This window comes from Aethalodelphis obliquidens, unplaced genomic scaffold (genome assembly GCF_003676395.1).
Source record: "Aethalodelphis obliquidens isolate GAN/ISIS:26980383/991018 unplaced genomic scaffold, ASM367639v1 scaffold1, whole genome shotgun sequence".
In the NCBI taxonomy this organism is placed as follows: domain Eukaryota; kingdom Metazoa; phylum Chordata; class Mammalia; order Artiodactyla; family Delphinidae; genus Aethalodelphis; species Aethalodelphis obliquidens.
The window spans coordinates 90,449,629-90,472,161 of NW_020837945.1; the positions used below are offsets into that span (position 1 = coordinate 90,449,629).

The 22,533-nt window shown below is 33.4% G+C and overlaps 1 protein-coding gene across 1 annotated transcript in view; it reads right to left on the minus strand.

Annotated features, from left to right (window-relative positions):
• Positions 1–18,195: 18,195 nt before the first annotated feature.
• The window catches only part of NAALADL2 (N-acetylated alpha-linked acidic dipeptidase like 2), a 1,049,119-nt gene continuing 1,044,781 nt past the window's right edge, over positions 18,196–22,533 (minus strand). Inside the window, exon 14 of the mRNA XM_027111590.1 lies at positions 18,196–18,659. Coding sequence (XP_026967391.1) covers positions 18,461–18,659 — 199 coding nt within the window. The 3' untranslated portion in view covers positions 18,196–18,460. The remainder of the gene's footprint in view (positions 18,660–22,533) is intronic.

The window sequence follows — 22,533 nt, forward strand, 5'->3', positions numbered from 1 at the left end:
TATAAATTATGATCAATATGACCAAAGCTAAAAATAACTTTTTCAAAAGACCACTGTATTTTTTTTGCTGTATATACAATTCACATATTAAATTCACATAGGAACAAATTTTTAAATTTTATTATTTTCAGTACTTTTCTAGAGAAACTATTCATTTAATAAATTATTTATTGAGCACCAAGTTGAGCTCTAGATATTAGAGAGAGAGCAAGTCAAATAGGCTCATGGAGCTTGTTGGTGAGGGGGTGAGACTACTGGTACAAACACACACATATTTCAAAGAACAGTATCAGTGAAAGATTATTGTTTTGCAGAGAAGTACCTAGGTAGCTACTTTAGATTTGCTATTCCTGAAAAATAATTGTCTTTTTGTTTTAAGGCCAGTGTTGTATACTAAGAAGATGGCTTCAGGAACACGTAACTTGAGAGAAGTTCCTGAACAATTTTTAGCTACAGCCTTTCACACACCAGGTGCCCTAAAGAGACTAAGGCTTCAAAATAAGAATACATCAAGGATCCCTAGCCAGGTTAGCCCCATAGGTAACCTAAGGAAGTGAGAATTACAATTCCCAAGTGAGCTGATGGTGTTATGTGTATCGTAAATTTTATGCTTACTTTGATTATGTTCAAAATACTGACTGTTTTACCTTAGATGATCTAAAGAATTTCGTGTTAGGGAAATTGAGGCAATAGTATGTATTTACTATTTATAGCCTCCAATCTTGTAAATAGGCTGTCAGCAATATGCCCACCCTTTGCCCCAAAGGGGAGACAATATCATTATACAGGTTAGGAAACAAATCTGTCCTTTAACTTGGACAAGGCGTTCTATCTTTCTTCTAAGGACCTTGAATAGCAAACATTCTTGGAGAGTCCTTTAACAAAAGCTATCACAAAATGTATAGAAATGTCATGGAGAATTTTCTCCCAACACTGGACTTCTAAATAGGATTTATTTCACTTAGCATAATGCTCTTGAGAGTCATCCATGTTAATGTATATATCAATAATTTGCTCCTTTTTATTCCTGGATAGTACCCATTTTATGGATATATGACAATGTGTTGTATCATTTCAACAGTTCATGGTCATTTGAGTTGTCCTCAGTTTATGAAAAATTCTCTTATGAACATAAGTACACGTCTTTGTCAAGGAATAAGTTTTTATTTCTTTTGAATAACTACACTGGGGCAGGATTGCTGGGTCATATGGTATGTATATTTATAAGAGATTGTCAAATTGTTTCCCAAAGTGGCTGTACCATTTTGTCTTTCCACCAGTAGTGTATGAGAGTTTCAGTTGCTTCATATCCTTGTGAAAATTTCGTATTGTCATTCTTTGTGCAGAAGTAACACATTATGGCTTATTTGGACTTACTGTGCCATTAATAACTTTTCTTTGGTGGGATATCTATTTAAAATTTTTTGCCCACTGTTTTAATTGTTGGTTTTGTTTTTTATTACTGAGATATAAGAGTTCTTTATATATTCTGGATGAGTTCCTTTATCAGATATACTTTGCAAATAATTTCTGTCAATATTTGGCTTGCCTTTTCTTTTTGTTAAAAATGCCTTTTGAAGAGCAAACTTTTAAATACTGGTAAGTGCATTTTTTTTTTTAATTTATGGTTTGTGCTTTCTGTTTTTTTATCAAATAAATCATTTCTTACTTTATGGTCACAAAGATTTTCTCATGTTTCTTAATGTTTTATAGTTGATGCTCTTATATTTGAGTCTATAATACAATTCAAGTTAATTTTTGTATATTGTATAAGATACGCATAAAGGTTTATTTTTGTCAATTTGTATATTCACTTCTGGTCTGTTAATATAGTAAAATACATTGCTTTTTTAAAAATGTTAAAACATTTTATATTCCTAAAATAATCCCCCATTATTTTTGATATTATTTAAAATATGACTATTTAATCTACTAACTTTTTAAAGGATTTTGACTCTATAGTCATTATGTAGTTTTCCTTTTGTGTTATATTTTTGTCTGATTATTGAGGAAGTGCTGGCCTCGTAGAGTAGGAAATAATTTCTTCCTCTGTGGTTTCTGAAAGAGTTTGTCTAAAATTTGTGTTTCTTCCTTAAATATTTTGTCTAGAATTCACAAGTGAATCCAGGTGGTCCTGGTGTTTCTTTGTGAAAATTTTTAAACAAAAATTAAATCTTTAAGGTTATTCAGGTTATTTATTTTTTCTTGGGGAAAGTATGATATTTTATGTCTTGCTAAGAACACTTCCATTTCATCTAACTTCTAAATTATTAAAACAAAATTGTTCATAATATTTTCTTTTTCCTGTCTATAGGAATGTTCTTTCACTTCTAACATTGATAATTTGTGTCTTCTCTCTCGTCCCACCTGGTCTGACTAGAAGACTTACTGACACTTCAAAGAATATGATTCAGCTATTGTTGAGTGGAATATTCCATAAACGTTAATTAGGTCAAGTTGGTACATTCATTTTTAGGAATATTATATCCTCTTGATGAGATTACCACTTTGACACTTTGAAATGTCTTTTTTATTATTCAAGTACAGTTGATTTACAATATTATATTCATTCAAGATATATAGCATAGTGGTTCAATACTTTTATAGTTTGTACTCCATTTAAAGTTATTACAAAGTAATGGCTACATTTCCCTGTGCTATAAAATATATCCTTGTTGCTTACCTATTTCATACACAGTAGTTTGTATCTATTAATCCCATACCCTATCTTGTCCCTCCTCCCTTTTCTCTCCTCACTGGTAAACACTAGTTTGTTTTCCATATTTCAATCTGTTTCTGTTTTGTTATACACATTCGTTTGTTTTATTTTTTAGATTCCATATAAAAGTGATAACATATAGTATTAGTATTTGTATAGTATTAGTATTTTTCTTCCTCTTTCTGACTTTTTTCAGTAACTATAATACTCCGTCCATGTTGTTGCAAATGACAAAATTTTGTTCTTTTATAAGGCTGAGTAATATTACAATGTGTATATGTGTGTATGTGTATATATATACATATATGTATGTATGTATATATATATGTATGTATGTATACATATATGTGTGTGTATATATATATATATATATATGTATATATACCACATCTTCTTTATCTATTTATCTGTTGATGGACACTTGGGTTGCTTCCATATTATGGCTATTGTAAATAGTGCTGCTGTGAATATTGGGATGAATGTACCTTCTCGAATTAGTGTTTTTCATTTTCTTTGGATATATACCCAGGAGTGGAATTGCTGGATCATATGGTAGTTCTCTGTTTTTAGTTTTTGGAGGAATCTCCATACTATTTTCCATACTGGCTGCACCAATTCACATTCCTACCAACAATGTAGGAGAGTTCCCCTTTCTCTACGCATAAACGATGGTTCCTCCAACACTTATTATTTCTAGACTTTTTGATGATAGCCATTCTTACTGGTGTGAGATGTTACCTCATTGTTGTTTTGATTTTCATTTCTCTAATAATTAGCAATGTTGAGCATCTTTTCATGTGCCTGTTAGCCATCTGTACGTCTTTTTTGGAAAAATGTCTATTCAGATCTTCTGCCTTTTTTTTTTAATGAGTTCTTTGTTTTTTTGATATTAAGTTGTATGACCTGTTTCTATATTTTGAATCTTAATCTGTTATCAGTCATATCATTTGCAAATATTTTCTCCCATTCAGTAGGTTGTCTTTTTGTTTTGCTGACAGTTTCCTTTTCTGTGGAAAAGCTTTTAAGTTTAGCTAGGTCCTATTTATTATTGCTGTGTTTTCCTTTGCATTAGGAGACAGATCCAAAAAAAAAAAAAAAAATGTTACCAGGGTTCATGTCAGAGTATTCTGTCTCTGTTCTCTTTTATGGTTTTAGGTCTTACATTTAGGTCTTTAATCCATTTTGAGTTTATTTTTGTCTATGGTGGGAGGAAATGTTGTCATCTCATTCTTCTACATGTAGCTGTTCAGTTTTCCCAGCACCAATTATTGAAGAGACTGTCTTTTCTTCATTGTATATTATTGCCTCCTTTGTCATAGATTAATTGACCATAGGTACATGCGTTTATTTCTGGGCTGTCTGTTCTGTTTCATTGATCTGTGTCCATTTTTGTGCCAGTACCATACTGTTTTGAGTAATGTGGCTTTGTAGTATAGTCTGAAGTCAGGGTGTGTGATACCTCAAGCTTTGTTCTTTTTTTTTGAAGACTGCTTTGGCAATTTGAGATCTTTGCTGTTTCCACATAAATTTTAGGATTATTTTTTTCTAGTTCTGTGGAAGATTTCATTGGTATTTTGATTGGGAGTGCATTAAATCTATAGATTTCTTTTGGTGGTATGGACATTTTAATAATATTAATTATTCTAATCCAAGAGTGCAAGATATCTTTCCATTTCTTTCTGTTGTCTTCAGTTTTATAGTTTTCAGCATATAGATCTTTCACCTCTTTGGTTAAGTTTATTCCTAGGTATTTTATTCTTTTTGATGCAATTTTGAATGTTTTTTGTTTGTTTGTTTTCTCTAATAGTTCATTATTAGTGTATAGAAAAGCAACATTTTCTGCATAGTAATCTTGTATCCTGCAACTTTACTGAGTTCATTTATTCTAATAGTTTTTTGGTGGAAATTTTATGTTTTTTCTATATATAGTATCATGCCATCTGCAAATAGTTACAGTTTTACTTCTTCTCTTTAAATTTTGGATACCTTTTTATTTCTTGACTGATTTTTGTGGCTAGGACTTCCAATACTATGTTAAATAGAAATGGCAAGAGTGGGCATCCTTGTCTTTTTCCTGATTTTGAAGGAAAAGCTTTCAGCTTTTCACCACTGAGTATGATGTGAGCTGTTGGTTTGTCACATGACTTTTATTATGTTGAGATGTGTTCCCTCTATACCAACTGTGATGAGTTTTTAACATGAATGGATGTTGAATTTTGTCAAATGCTTTTTCTGTGTCTATTCAGATGATCATATGATTTTTATCCTTCCTTTGTTGGTGTGGTGTATCACATTGATTTATTTGCAAATATTAAACCACACTTGCATCCCTGGAGTAAATCCCACTTTATCATGGTGTATGATCCTTTTTATGTATTTTTAGATTTGGTTTGCTAATAGTCTTTTGATGATTTTTGCACCTATATTCATCACAGTTATTGGTTCCTAATTTTATTTGTAATGTCTTTGTCTGGTTTTGATATCAGGGTAAAAGTGGCTTTGTAGAATGAATTTAGAAGCTTTCCATTCTCTTCAATTCTTTGGAATAATTTGAGAAGGATGGGTATTATCTATTTTTTATATGTTTGGTGGAATTCCCAAATTTCCCTATGAAGCCATAAGGTCCTGGACCTTTGTTTGCCAGAAGGTTTTTTTTTTTTTTTTTTTTTAATTACAATTCAATTTTACCCCTAGTGATCAGTCTGTTCATATTACCTGTTTCTTCCTGATTCAGTCATGGCATGTTTTATGTTCCTAGAAATTTATTCTAGGTTGTCCAATTTTTTGGCATCTAAGTGTTCATAGTATTCTCTTACGACTTTTTGTATCTCTTTGGTATTGCTTGTTATTTCTGCCCTTGCTTGAAATGTCTTTTTGAATATGTTTTGTTCTAAAGTCTATTTCACTTGATAAAAGAACTCTTTGGGCTCTCTTTTAATTTGTGCCATGTTGTATCTTTTCCCATTCTTTTCATTTTAGCCTATATATGTTTTTATATTTAAAGTTGGTTCTTATATTCAGCATATAGTTTGGTTTTTGCTTTTTAACCACTCTGACAATCTTTGCCTTTGTGTGTTTTCTATGTTTATCTCACTTGTGGATTGTTTAGCTTTTTGAAAATATAGGTCTATAATTTTCATCATTTGATAAATTTTGGTCATTATTTCATTGTTTCTACAAACATTTACACCTGCTCTCCATGTCTCTTCTCCTTCTATACCACCAGTTGCATTTTCTGCTATATAAGATCACTTGACATCGACTTACAGGTCACTGTTGCTCTGTTTATTTTTCTCTTTCAGTATTTGTTCTTTCTCTCTCTACTTTGTTTTGGGTAGATAATATTGCAAGATTTTAATTTCACTTTTTTTCTTCAGTATGTAAGTTACTATTAATCCTTTGAGTATATATGTGTATCTTTTATTTCTCCATATTTCTAGAAGTTTAAGTCTTTAATAAACCTCCTTTAATAACCTCCTCATAAATTTTATATTTCTTTTATATTTTTGATCATAGGGAGAAAGTTATAATATACTTTTAATATAGTTATCTGCTAGTTCTCTAACTTTTTATTTCTGGTTTCTTTCCATTGATTGTTTTTTACTCTTATTATGTGTCGTATTTTCCTGCTCCTGTGCATGCCTGACAGTTTCTTATTGGATGCTTCACATTGTATGTAGCTCTTACATTTTGGGATACTAGATTTTCTTGTATTCCTAGTGTGTTGTGCTTTGTTCAGGCATACAGTTAAATTACTAAGGGTTAGTTTAATCCTTTTAAGGCTTGGTTTTAGCTTGATTTGGGAGTGTCCAGAGCAGCCTTTGACCTAGGATTAGTTTTGCTTGCTACAAAGGAGTTATCCTTTTGACTACTCTTCCCAAGTCCCTGGATATTACAAATTCTCTCTACTAGTCCCAACCCAGAGCTTGTTCAGACTCTTCTTTTCTGGTGATTCTTTTTTAGTAGCTTCCTGGAAGTCCGCCCAACATATATAAATCAGTATCAAAGGTTCCTGTCTCCAGATATTGAAAACTCTTTGTCCAATATCCTCCCCCCATTATTATTCTCATCTTTGTATTTAATTAACCTACTGCCTTTAGGCAGTAAGCAGGGGCAATAACAGGGCTCACATTACTTGTTCACCTTCCCTCAGGCATCTTATTTCTGGGTTGCCTATTGTCTAATGTCCAGAAAAATATTTGTTTCATATAGTGGGTCTTGTTTTCTAGTTGTTTATAGCGGGAGAATAATTTCCAAAACAATTATTTCTTTTTTTTAATTTTTACATTTTATTATTTATTTATTTACTAGTGAAGTACAGTTGATTTACTATATTGTGTTTAGTTTCAGGTGTAGAGCAAAGTGATTCAGTTTTACATATATATAATTTCAGATTGTTCTCCATTATAGGTCATTCCAAGATATTGAATATTTTCCCTATGTTATATACTAAGTGCTCCTTGCTTATGTATTTTATGTACAGTAGTTTGTGTCTCTGTTAATCCCAAACTCCTAATTTATCCCTCCCTGCCTCCCTCTCCCCTTTGGTAACCGTAAACTTGTTTTCCATGTCTGTGAGTCTTTTTCCGTTTTGCATATAAATTCATTTGTGTTATTTTTTAGATTCCACATATAAGTGATAAGGTATAATATTTCTCTTTTTCTGTGTGACTTCACTTAGTATGATATTCTCTAGGTCCATCCTTGTTGCTGCAAATGGCAGTATTTCATTCTTTTTTATGATTAATATTCTATTGTGTATATATATACCAGCTTTCTTAATTGTCTGTTGTTGGGCATTTGGGTTGCTTCCATGTCTTGCTATTGTAAATAGTGCAGCCATGAACATTGGGGTGCACGTATCTTTTTGATTTAAGAGTTTTCATCCCTTCTGGATATATGCCTAGGAGTGGGATTGCTGGATTATATGGTAGCTTTATTTTTCATTTTTTAAGGAACCACCACACCATACTGTTTTCCATAGTGGCTGAACCAAGTTACATTCCCACTGACAGTGCAGAAGGGTTCCCTTTTCTCCACACCCCCTCGACATTTATTATTTGTAGGCTTTCAAAACATTTAATTCTTTACGAATGTGAGAACTGGTTGATTCATTTATTATTGTTGGACTTCCTGGATTGATATTTGTTTTTTTCCTTCTCTGCTATATTTGCTTCCTTACACACACACACACACACACATATTTATATATATATATATGTATATAAATTTATAAATATATATAAATTTATGTATATAAATATATATATGTCACTGTGAACAGTAGCTTCTTACATTTATTTTATGAACTATTTTATTTTCATAATCATATTTTATTTTTTAAGAACCTTCCTTGCTTTATGATTATTGCCATTATATTTTGTGAAAATAATATCTCCTCAAATTATCATACATATTGATTAACAGTTTGGGGAGATTTTCTTTTCCTTGAATTACCTCTTTTTTCTTAGGCATCTGTTGATTTTTTTTTTCAGTTCTGTTTTAGGCTTCTTTCAACTGTTTAGTGATTCTTTGTCCCTCTGCATCTAAAGATGCAGGGATACAGGTATGAGTGTGAGCTTTTTTTTTTCTTTTGTGCTATAAGGGAGGTTTGAATAACTTTTTACAGAAGTTTGAGATGACTTCATAAGATTTATTTTGGAAAAGAAAGATGTGCATCGTATGGGAATTGGGAGCTGGGGGGTGCCTTATTGAAAGAACGAAAGCAGTCACACAGGTATTGAGAAAGTGCAGCACAAGTTGGAAAAATTCAGGCCCTTCAATTTGGCTGGTATATGAGACATGAGAGGGAGAAAAGGCAAACACAGAGGAAGAGGTAGGGGTGGGAGTCATCTGTGGAGGATCTTGAATATCATCAAAAGACATACGGATTTTATGCTGAAGATGGTGGGAAACCACTGTGACTTCTCTACTGTGATGGAAATCTCTTCAATATGTATTATATGTAACTTAGTCACTTTAAGTATTTTATAATCCCGAGTAGTATCTAAACTATCAATAGTAAATAAGCAGTCTAAAGGTTGCTCTTCCCACAAAAACCACAGTATTAAATCATAATTTTTGCTGAAGCTGAGATAAAAGAAATAGACTTCAAAGGAGAAAAGTATGGGAATGCCCTGTCTTTTGTTTCTGGCGTGGCTTGCATATACTGCTCCCTATTTCTGGAATGACATTCTTCTCCTTTTCCCCTACAGAACTTCTATTCACTCTTCAGACTCAACTCAAATATTTTCTCCTGAGAAACCTTTCTTGGCTTCTATAGGATTTAAGTATTTTTACTCTCTGCTCTCTTATCACCTTATTTAGGTCTCCATTATAAGACTTAAGGCTTTACTACAGCTATGTGCTTACATGTCTTTTGCTCTCTTAGCTCTGCCTTGGAGCTAGCCATTTTGTTATGAAGTGGTATAGGGAAATTACACTAAAGTCACTTCAAGTTATTTTATTATAGATTAAGTGACATCCATAGATTTGGGGGAAAATAATCAAGGGATCTTAATACATATGTATGGATGAGTTAGGTATGTTCATTCATTCATACATTCAAAGAAGAACAGAGAGCCATTTGGAGATTGCAGTAGCCATGATGTGTGTGGACTTGGTCCCATGCCCACCCACTGACATCCTCCCCTATAATGCTGGGGCTGGAAGCAGAAACTCACATTTCAGAGCCTCTCATGCCAGCTGGATTCCAGTTTGATCTGCCAAGGAGAGGCACTCAGAAGAGAGTAAAAGTCAAAGAAGTGTGGAAGATTTTTTTTCCTGCTTCTAGTAGGGGAGGTAGAGGAAGTGCAGACTCCCAGACTCAGCAACCTTGTGGTGGTTCTTTAAGCCCTGTGAGCAGTGGTTCCACCACCAGCAGCAGTAAAGTTTCCAAGAGTGTGAGTAGAATGTTGGTTCCCGGGCCATCACAGGTTTCCTCCTTTATGCTGCTCCTGCGTGCAGGTCAGTAGTGGTTTCCTGCAGTTACTGATCTCTGAGAAATGGTAGCTTCACATTTTTGTTAGCCCTTTTGATAATTTTGTAATCATTTTCCTTTTTAAAATCCCCTTTGCTTTAAATACTTATTATGTTTAGTGCAGTGCAGGGAAGAGGAGAGGTTGGCATTGAGTAGAATGGTGGCAGTGGAGATGGAGAAATGTCAAGTTTGGGCTATATTTTACAGCAAAGCCAATACAACTTGCTGATAGATTGGAAGTAGGAAGCGAGGAAAATCAAGGACCAAGGAAGATTCCTATTTTTAGTTAGAGAATCGAGTGTATTTACTAACACAAGGAAGAATTTTGAAGAGGAGCAAATTGTACAAGAAATATAACTGTGCTGAAATTCTATCTGTGAGCACTTAGGATGTCAGAGAATTCCTTGTAAGAAAGCCTCTGCCTTTATAAGATTAGTACAATTGAAGGAGGAGAGAGGAAAGGAACTGAGTTTAAAAAATTGTGTCCTTTAGAAAGGCAGATTAGGGTAGTGGTTATAAGTGTGAGCTCCAGGATCAGACCATCTTATTAGGAATTTGTTACTTTGAGAATTTTATTTTTTATTCAGAAAACTAGTAAGAATTCCATAACAAACACATATATATCCACCACCCAAACTGACGAGGGGGATATAAAGAAATGAGAAGAAAATTTTATCTAGCACTCCTCCATTTTATTGTATGTGCTTCAATTCCTTTTTCTGTAAAAAAAGAAATGACTGTTAAATTGTACTCTGTACCCCTATCCTGAGCACTTGTTTCCCTCCTACCATGAATCAAATTAGATATTTACTTTTTCAGTCTGTAGTTTTATACTTTGAATACATATATGCTATTCATGGATATGTATATAATTTTGTATATTTAAATTTTACTTCATGGTTAGAATAATATATGTTATTCTGTAGAATATACATATACATAATACATATTATTTTTTCAAAATTTTTATGTGTGTGTATATGTATACCTGGTGCAATGGTAAGCCCCCAATAAATGTTAGTTATCATACAGCAACGATATTGGAGATAAGAACATTCTGCTTTAGTCTTAATGAACCTTAAGGAAGGCCTAGCGAGTTAGGTATGTAGCCTGAACACATGGTGCCTTTAAACTATCTCTGCTCTGTCATTATCCTTGTGATAAACTACACTATCTATGAGTCCCTCTGAATCTAGTATTGCCAATAGTTAAACTGAAGTTTATATTTTATTTGGCTGTGCAGTCCTAGAAGGTAAAACTGTGTTCACCATTTTTGTATCTCTAGCACTTAATACAGTATCTGGCCTAGAATAGGCTCTCTGTAAATATCTGCTGAATGAATAATTGAGTGAAATCTGCTACATCATGCAATAGAGATGCCTTTGTGCAATAAAGAACTGACAACATTTTTTAGAGCAAATTTGAAGAAACAAAGCTCCTTAGCACTGGAGTTGATACAAATGCTGTTACTTGATGTTAGAACTTGGCACAAACTACAAACCTAAATGGCCCAATATGAGGACTGCATGTTTGAGAAAAGAATGGAAGGAAAAAAAAGAAAAAGTGATAAAATCTTAGAGTGTTCCCTGAGCAAGGCTTATTTCTGTTTGGGTGTAATACACAATACATAAAGATAATTCATTAATAATACATACTAATAACTAATTCATTTTGCATGTTTATAACAAAACAGTTAACAATGATTTTCAACTGTATTTAATATTTTTTTAATGGGCATTTTAAATATGATCATTTTGCTGTACATACACATTGCATTTATGAATTAGAAAATATTCCTTAAAAGATGCCTTCATTTCATAGTACTGTGTTTTCAATTATGTGCAAATATTTAAGCAACTATAAAATATAAAATATTCACTCATATTCTTAATGGATGTGATGTCCCAATCCATTTTTTGTCACTCCAAATCACAACATACTTTTTTAAGTAAGCTGTATATTGAATCATGTGAATAATACATAAAAAGTTGTAAAATAAATTGAAATCACAATTGATCTAAATATAGAATGCACTGGATTCCTGATGGGCATCCACACATTATAGAAATTAGGCATTCAACCCTATATAGTAATTAAGAAACTACAGACACATGCCTCTAAATCAGTCATTCAAAATCAATCACAGCAAAGACACTGACAATAAATTTCTTTACAATGAAAATATTTCCAAATCACAGATGATAATCTATTTTGAACAATACTCAACACTATAACAGTTCAGTGCAATTTAGTAATTGGGACACCCCTTGAAAGAGATTTGTTTTTTAATCAAAGCAAATTTAATTAGAGAAATTGTGCTCCAGATTTTATCCCAAGTTAATTTATAAATCTGCTCACCACCATTCTCTATTTTAGGGCTATATTTTTTATTATACAACTGAGAAATTTTATTCATTATAAAATTTCATGTATCTAAATATTGCTATACTACTGACATGGCTAAAAAAATGCATGGTTTATATTAACATTCCAAACACATCTGAAACTATTATCAGTGATGTGCTGAGTTTTCTAGATGTCTGTAAAATCAAATTAGCCCTTCAAAGTGTCCTAGAAAGCTCTTTTCTTTTCTGAATACAATTGTATTCATATTCTCCAAGTAGCCAGTCTGAATATGTGGGATATAGTTGCCGTTAAACCTTCCTGTGTGAAATGTAAATACTAAATCACCTAATAGAGACCTATCTCAGCTTAATAAATGAAATTATTTATAACATCTTTGGAATAGAATTATGTGAGCTACAATTAACCATCTGGCCATTTTGTTTCCTGCAGACTAGTTGCAATGGTGTAATAAAATATTTTATTTCTTGTTAAACAGATATGATAAACTTGTCTTTATAGAGCAATAGCATTTTTTCTGACTTTCAGAATAAGGCAGTCCATTTGCAGCAGCTTGATATAAAGGTAGACAAATCATTATTAATATTAATAAAACACTATCACATACACTAAAAGCATGATTCAACAATGGCTAAGAATTTCAAAAGATAAAGCACACTCCAAGGAATGTCCGTCTGTGTCATTACTATATTGAATAAATATTGTTTGAAGAAATTGGAGAGTTAAACTTACTGAGCAGGCCAGATAATTAAATAATTACACATTTGGATTGAAAAATAGACGTAGTTCATTAAAATAGAGACTAACTCTACTTCTGTAGCTAAGCTTCTGTTCAGATGCCAAGTTTGTACTTTAATTAGAACAAAAAAGACTTACGTTAACTTCAATACAACATAATAATTCATAATAATGATTGTATATTAATCTCTTGAGCTTGCTGGAATAAAGCACATGACATATGGCATGGTACAGGCACCTGTGTGGTCCTTTTGGGACTGAGGTGGTACATATTAATTAGCAACTGGAAAATAAAATCTGCTTCCTTCTGAGAAAAGCTACCTCAGTGCGTATTGGTTTAAGGAATTAGAAGGAATACTGTTAGACTCTGTCTACACTCCTTAAATCTTTGTCTAGATGTAGGCCCTGGATTAACTGCAATTAACTGAGTTAATTCTTGACAGATCCTGCTTAAGGAGTTAGAGTAGACATACTTTTCTTTGGCCTCGATGATTGTATTTTGGCTAAAAACATCAAAATTACCATTTTGGTTATAGAAAACTATATAACTATATAATTCAAACACAAGCTAACCAGAACATATTAAAATTTGAAAGCAGCTTTCTCTTGAATGCTACCTGAAAGTGCCTCAATTTAATCCTTTGCTTTGTAAATTCAGATACAATCTGAGTATGAAACTATAAATGTCTTTAAGAAATATGTCATCTCACAGTCAGCAAGCTCTCAAGATTCTTGGTGGTCCCAGGAATGCTAAAGGCACTTCAGTGTACATCTTTGAAGGGTAATGGAATGTTATTATGGAAATAAAACTCTGGCTGATTAACAGATAAATGTATATTGAGAAGACTAGATCTTAAAATTACTTTCTCGGGATTAAAAAGAAAAAAAAATCCTAATCCCATTGCTAGAGTATATTTAGAAAGGGAAGACAGAAAATTCAGTGGACATTGTGGTAATCAAAATTGGTGACATTTAAAAACTTTCTTTTGCAACTCCACTTTAAATTTACATCACTTGAAATTCTAAATTGCATATAATAACACACTTAACTTAAAAATATTTATACTTAATGGGGTGCTTAAAACTGAGAACTTTCTGAATAGCAATTCTAATGAGGCTTTTTTAAACTACCAATTTAAACTCATGCAAGAAATACAGATTCACTAGTGCACCTAGGTAGAATATTTCTTTGCTCAAATGTCACACTATTTTTTTCTCCTGGGTTGCATCCATGCTCCTGTGATTGAACCATTAGGTTGCGGATCTATCTTTTGGAATATATAGACCCATTTCCCTTCCACTCAACACATGGATTAGCAGTTTAAAATGTAATTCCTTTCTATTGAAGGAACGTGTAATTAAGGCACATTTAAATAGCCCTTTAAACCAATGAGATGACAATGTGCTACCCACAGAGAAAGCTTAATTTTTGGAGTAATTACATATAACACAGAATATCTCATGAGAACATTTTTGGCTAGGTCTACTAATTACAAAAATAGTTTTTCATTTGAGGCAAAGATGCCGATTCATCATTGGACAGATGGTAACGGATCATCATTTTATTTTTGTAACACCTATCTTTGCAAGGGGGAAAGCTACTATATATGAAATATTTATGTAATTTAAGAAGTCAATTAGTTATTCTGTGTTTTAAGGAGGATATAAAACTGTGGTTGTAAATCCCAGAACCTGGTCTTTTTTTTTTTCCCCCAGTGAAATTATATGGACATTTTGCGGAGGAAATTATGAGATGTAGCTTGTGGTCTGTTATAATTTTTCATCTAGTTGTCATGGTATTCTACAATGGTGCACTTATATTTAATGCTCTTATAGATCTAAGTTACCTACATATGTCCACCATTGTTGGGGTGGGCTACCATAATGAGGAATGATAGCATAGGTTTCTTCAAACTCCTCCATTAAACCAGTGAAATGGCAGATGACATAGTCTGATCAGTGGTGCAGAAATACATTAAAAATTTCAATCATATCACTTTCTATAATCAAAAGTTTCTTAACTTTCTGCAGCACACAGCGTGAAGAACACAGGTCTGGACCCAGTCTTTATAGCTGTGGAACTTTGGGCAAGCCACTCCACCAAGTTTCCTCATTTTTTTAAATGAGTTGTCGTGAGGATTCATTAGAAAAAACAAATAGGTTAAATCTCGAACAGTTCCTGACCTGTAGTAGGCACAGACTTTAGCTGTGCCTGTGTCTTTTTTGAGAGATACAATGGTTACTCTCTCTCCCTCTTTTTAAAATGGTGCCATTCACAGCAAAGCCGTAGGCGTCTCTTATTATTGTGACTTTTCAGTTTCTTTAGTACATCAACAAGTGATGTTTTCTCAGGACCCAGGATTAATGTAGATGAGAAATCCTTAAACTTCAGTATGCATAAGGATCGTTTGGGAAATTTTGCTTGAAGACAAAGATTCCTAGGCTTTCTTCCCCCAAATCAGAAATACTGATTTAAACTGCTGATTTAATATAGGGCTAAAATGTCCTCTCATAAGAGCATTTTACTTAATACCCTCCTTCCTGACTGCTGGTGTCATGCAGAGACTCTCCACCTCCCCACAAGTACCCAGGCTTTGTGCCTTTTGCGTGGATTCCCTGGGACAGTTTCGTTTGTTAGGTATAGTCAGAGAATGAACTAGTTCTTCATTTAAAAAGCAGTGATTCCAGCCCATACATCATCTGATAGAATGGCTGGTTATATAGAGTGTACTGGAAAAGAACATTTATAACCCCGTTATATACTGCATGAGAAAGCAGAAAAGCTTAAATTCTAGCAGCACTTCTGCTAGTAACTGAATATGTGACTCTACCCCAGTTCCTTAATCACTTTGTATGCAGTTAGTGTATCTGATGGGAACGCTGATGCTTTCCCGACTGAAGGTAACATTCTAGGGCTTAGATCAGAATGTCTCAGGCTTCCTTTTACTCTGGAATCTATACTTTTTCACAAAGGGTTGTATCCCACGTGTGCCCTGCCTGAACCCAAATTGCAGTGGTGCACATCTGCCACATTTTCTTGGGAGAATAATCATTTATGATTCATTATGTCCTGGTACAATACTACGTATGAAGGATTGTGGGAAGTACCAGGCACCCAGATATCTCAACAACAATTTAAACCTACTACCAATTCACTGCAAACACTTGTTATTTTAATGCGCAAAGGATTTTATTTACTTGGATCTATTAGGGAAAAATTTAAATGATATAAATTTAAAGGAACCCTGAGGTAATCAGACTATAGCAGTAATGTTCTTAGTTAAGAGGTTTGTTGCAGTCAAAGATGTAGAGCAGCATTTATATAATTGATGGACATCTGTTTTAATTATAATTTAGTTTCTTCACATCATCTCTTAAATAGACTAATAAAAATGTTAGTCCAGAGTTAACTTCAGTCTTCAAGTAGCGAATACCATATAATGTAGAAGTAAAAAATACAGGATATTGAGATTTTGATCTGTGCAGTGGGGTTTAGCTAAGTACACAGTCTTTAAACAAAAATATACAAACACAAGTGTTTTGTGCTCTCAATGCTATTAGAAACTAAGGGAGTGAATTTACTTAGGATTTTGTTGTAAAATGATAAACTACCTAACTGATAATTATTTGTCTTTCTTTGTTTCAAATTCAGCTCCAAAGGAAGAACTAGAATGAATACATTGAACCTTGATTCACTATTTCTGATCCTTTGGTATAAGGGATTCTATTATTTGACCTGACATGCAACTATATGTGTATTTCTCCCACCTCTTTTCTGCTGTTTTCTGTGTAGCAAGAGAGGGCACTGACATTGAGGCTTGTGGGATCTTGGTTCTTTAGCCCTTTCCTATACACACTCCTCAACATGGCAGATGCTTTCAGACACACAAGTGCATTGTTTACGAAATATATATTATAAGGTAGTTTCATTTCTTACGTAAAACATGTGCACACAGGCAATTCAGATGAAAATGGATTTCTGCTTGAATTATCTAGCTAATTGCCTCAATTCTCTTCTTTGCCTTGAGCGTATAAGCATTACTTATGGTAGGAACAGCTGCCCTTTATAAATCAATCAATGCTGATTAATTCTCTCCTTTCAACTTCAGTTTCCCTTTAAACTAAGATTAGGTTTATGTTCATCCATTAAAGAGTGAAGACTTAGACCTATAGACACTGTCTATGAAGTTGCTCTGGAGGCGTATGATGGGGACGTGTGTTCCAATGTTGTGTTAGAGAAAAATAATCCACATGAAATATTCTGAGGATATGTTTCCTAAGGGGAATTGCTTTGTCAAATACCAAATCAATTTCTAAAGGTAAGCTCAAAGTTTAAACACCTAATGGAATTCTGTGGTTTCGGGGAATAGTGGGTACTAAGGCCATTCAATGACAATGTCAGTATGAAAAGCTTCATTTTCAACATGAGAAAAGAACTGAAGTATAGTAACACTGTATTTTCTGCCTAAAAGTAGAAGCATGAATATTTTCTACGTTGTCATCTTAGTCACATGTGGATAAAGAAGGGAAAAAACATCAAAAGATTTTTTGTAGAATTAAGGAGCTTTTCGTTGATCAAAATAACTATTTCTTTCATAAGGAGTCCTTTTTGTTAGCAATTGATGCTTTAAAAAGCAATTTGATGCTTTTTAAGATATTTTGGGTTTTCAAAGAGAAACTTTGCTACTTTCCTGTGGAAATTATATGGTATTCTGTGAAAACTGCCTTACAGCAAGGAGTTTCAGAAAAGTACATGAAGGAAGAGCAATGTGAGATGCTTTCATTTTAGAGTAGCTCTATTTCAGTGCTTCCAACAGAAACAGCACAGGAAGAAATAAATATTTTCTCCCTCACAAGACATACATCACTCCCGAAATCAACTGAGACATATTAGGGATTTCAAAGCTAGTCACCTTATAAGTTGTTAGGAAAAAAAAATTTACATTTATATTGCTCTGTGCAGCTACCTTGAGATTTTCCCCTGGAATGTTTATGGCTCTTTTTTTTTTCATTAATACTTAAAAAAATACAATTTCATAACCAGTGTATTACTACATCTAGTTGTGTTACTAACAGGCACTTCACTTCATAAAATAGTCACATTCAAAGTGGTTTTGGTCAACCAATCACTCAGTCAGAATACTCGTTCTTCATATTGAATACTTGATAGTGAAAGTTAATCTGAAACCATATCAACTCTTCATTTCTATTACAGAAACTAGGTCACTAAAGCTCTAACATAGGGAATCATTTCTGTTTCTACGTGTTTTATCCATAGGAGCGAAGATTGTCCAGAACTTCTTGGAAAATTCCCCCCCAAATATTTTATATATATCTATATATCTATAGATATATCTATATCTATAGATATATAGATATATATAGATATAGATACAGCAGATTTCTTTTTAATAGATAAATCTTAAGTATGATTTCAATAACTTGCTTTTACATAATCAGAAATCTAGATATAAGAAAAAATATTAAATGTGCAAAATGCTCTTTTTACACATACATTAAAAAATACAAAGGAAGGATAGCTTTATACTTATATCAAAAGCCATTGGAGGGAAAAAGTCTTCAATGTCAGAAAATCTAGTCAGATTAGAGCTTTCACTTGAGGAATTGTAAACAAACGTTTTCAAATGCTGAGAGTTTTCTCAGTTCTTTCCAGCTAAGACACTCTCAAACACATCAAGTCCTGCTTTGAAGTAAACCTGAGCTGCATTAATGCTGTTCAATACTTCTGACAGGGCTTCTTGAAGGGTCTCATTTGATGCAAGTGACTTGCAGTGTTCCCAAGCCTCCAGGAGTATTGAAAACTGGCTTGTCTTCCCATCAAGGTGGTACAGGATATTTCTGAAAAGAAATACAGAATGAGTAAATGTTTTATGCACCATGCTATTTTCATATCAAACATTGTAAAAAATATTTCCAAGAAACTTATGTTTTTAAGAAATTAAGAAATTATAAGAATACAATATTATCATTTTGGGACCTCTATTGAATTAATGGATCTAGACATTGATCATCAAAAGTTCCCTCTAGTGATGAGAGAGGATCAGACAGTATGTACCTCCTGATGGAAGTACACAGTACTACCTATGAAATCAATTATTTTTGCTAAAAAATTGATCTAAATCTGATGAAGCTTCTAAATCTAATTGCTAATAATACAAGGGACAGAAAAATATAAAAATGATACCACAGTCTGTCATCAGCAAAATACTGTGAAAATCCTGTAGGACAAATGACACAGTTTATTCAATGAATAAATTGTAATAAATAGGTGAAGGAGGAACCACTCGACCAGGGCTTTTCAACCTTGTGTTGTTGACATTTGTGGAGTGGTGGGGTGGGTGATTCTTTATTGTGGCAGCTTTCCTGTGCATTGTGGGATGTTTAGCAGTATCCCTGACCTCCACCCACTAGGTACTAGCAGCACCCCTCCTTTAGTTGTCTCAGTTAGTTTGGGCTGCTATAACAGAATCCTGGAGACTGGGCAGCTTAAACAGTAATCCAATGGTTGGATTGTTGATGAGAGGCCTTTTCCTAGCTATATCCTCACATGGCCTTGTGCATGAGCACAGAGAGATCCCGTGTCTTCTTTTAATAAGGACATTAGTCCCATCATGAGGGCCCCACCTGTATATGACCTAATCTAACCTGGATTACTTCCCAAAGGCCCATCTTCGAATACCATCACATTGAGGTTAGGATTTTAACACACATATTTTGGGAGAATCAGTCCACAGCTGTTGTAAAAACTAAAACTGTCTCCAGACTGCCAAAACTGTCTCTTATAGGGCAAAATTGCCCCCAGTTAAGAACTGCTGCTTTAGACTAAAAGAAATGTCAACCCATCCAGTATAGACTTTACTAGGTCTTTATTCAAACAAACAATTTTTAAAAATGAGTAGTACAAAATTGAATACTAATTAAGGATTTGTTAATATTAAGAAATTGTTAATATTTTAGGTGTGATAATGGTATCATCAGTATGTTTTCAAAGTGTCCTTATCTTCTAGAAATATACAGTAATATTTACAAATGAAAAGTTATTACATCTGGGATTTGCTTCAAAATATTTGGAAGGAAAAAGGAGAGTGGAGCTATGGACATCACAGGTAGAACAAGACTGACCATTAGTTAATAATTGTTGAAATGGGGTAATGGATTCATTATACTATTCTCTCTCCCTTTGTATATGTTTGACATTTAGAATTCTTCTCAAGTAGAGTGTGTGTAATAAGACGGTGACTTGAAATTTATCCAAATATCTGAGAAAGAGGAATTTGGCCGTGGGCAAGTCTAAAGAGCTTCCTTTTATTCACTGATAGATAGAAAGAATACATTTTGGTAGAAAGCTATGGATTATTGCATCATTTGACTTATTTCCAACCCAAACCACCTGAAATAGCTGAAATTTCATGGTCTAATAAGAGAGGCAGATATATAAATGATTAAAATAATTGTCTAATTGTCATATTAGAAATGTAAGGTCCAGTGATAACGGAAGAAGGATTGCTGCTGGAAAAATTTATCATGGAGAATATTACAATTTCATCTTGAAGGATGATGGGAATTACCAGTTACAAGGGTATAAGAAAGGAAACAAGCTAGAAAGTGGAGACAGCACCCTATGTAGGAGGAATAGCATATGCAAAGGTATGGATTTATAAAACAGCTTGCTCTTCTTAGTGGATCAATGCCAGTGTTTCTGTATGGCCAGAGTGCAAGGCCACAGTGGGCAGCTGTAGGAGAAGAGCTGGCAGAGCAAGCCATGGCCACGTCCTACCGGGCCTTCTGTACCAAGCTAAGGAGGTTACACTTTTTCTTATGGGCGGTAGGAAACCAATGAAAGTTTTTAAGCAAGAAAGAAAGATTATTAGATTTTATTTTGGAATAGTTACTTTGGTTGTAATATAAAGCCTAGAGAACGACTTAGTCCAGATGAAAATTGACAAAGATGTCAGTTACACAATGATAGTTGTTTGAAAGGGCCACAGTGCAAGGTTTAGTTAATTTTCACTTACCCTAGCACTGACCTCAGTTTTATATAGAGTTCTGGATCATTGTTTCCTAGCTCATCCAGGCTTCACTACTTCAGCCTCTCCTAAACTTCCCACTCTGTACTCTGATGGTGGTGAATGGACACTGAAATCTACCTAATCACCCATGACAGAACTCTGCAAGTCATTTCTTTCCCTTAAATATCCAACTGGTTTCTGAAGATACTCACTGTCCATCTTTTCAGCATCTTTTCTCCTCTGTTGTGGGACCCTGATCCCTGTATTTTCAAGGATATATTATAATATCATTGCTTTACATATCAGCGTTGAGAAATATGTTCCTTCTTTATCAGGTCTAATTCAGTGTTGTGAATATAGGAGGTCTTCAATCATGGTGATTTGACTGACTTACATTTTTATCAGGCTTTGTTCAGTGATGGAAATTTCGTAGACCCTCTAATGTCCGTGTAAACTACATCAATTCAGGTTATTTTGCCTTTTAAGCATTAACTCACTTCAAAACAATAGATTTTGTGTCTTTGGAGAAAAATTTCAGTTAATAATAGTACATGGTGGGTGGCAGTGGAGCAGAAGATGCTTGAACTCAGAGGTTATTTCAGTAATTTTTTTTTCAAAACCTATTATTTGAAATGGGAACTATCCCTAATAATCCAATATCCTTAATCTTTGTACTTATGAATATACTTGGCATTTTATGAATTAGAGCAGTGCAAGAAGGATATTCTTTATATTCCAAATATCCTTGAATTCAGGTATAAACTTTGTATTAAGAAACACATATCCCCTGGATATAGGAGGGAGAAAAACATCTTCCAGATGAAGAGGCAAGTGGGTCATGAGAATGATCTGGCTATGAGCTGTACTCTGAGAAAAATGTGGCTCTACTTTTACAAGGAGAATACTCCTTGAAATAGAGATTTCCCTTTTGATATTTCCACAGCCTTCATAAAATTAAAGAACTTTTCAGAAGTAGCCACTGTGCCATGTTAAAATAAGCAATTATATATGTATCTACATAGACATATGTACATGTGTTTTATGTGTAAAAATTTTTATTATATCAAAATGACAAACAAAATAGAATTAGCAAAACACCTAATGAAAGTTTCCCTAAATATAAGTTTTATTAGTTTTATATTTATTATTAAATTGGGGAGGGGGTGGTAAAAGGAACCAACCAATAGAGAGGAAGCTTGACATAGCCATGGAATTTTCCCAGATGAAGATGAAACTGCCTCAGATGGTCACATGTATTCTCCTACATGACAGAGCTGTACAAAAGTTACTTTTTCCTGTTAACATAATCCTTAATCGCCATAAAAAAAGGAGTGGGTTTTTACTGTCAGGATACCTATCAAACATATTTAAATTCCTGGTAAATGATTTAAATAGATAGGTAGGTAGGCAGATAGATAAAAACTGGTTTAGTATTTTGAGGATAAAAGTAGTTTAAAGTATATTTTAATTACTTAATCATTTAAAATAGTATTCCTTTGTAGGCAAGTTATACTGCTTTACCATTAAGAATAACCAAATTAGTATAATAAAAATATTTAATCATCTCTCATAATATTCATAGTTTTGAATTCTCTTCCTCTAATTCTCAGTTTCATTATAAATCATTTAATGGCAAATATATTTCCAGAATTTAAGAGTGCAAAAATATTTTCAGAAGCTGTATGAAACACTTCTGTTTCTTG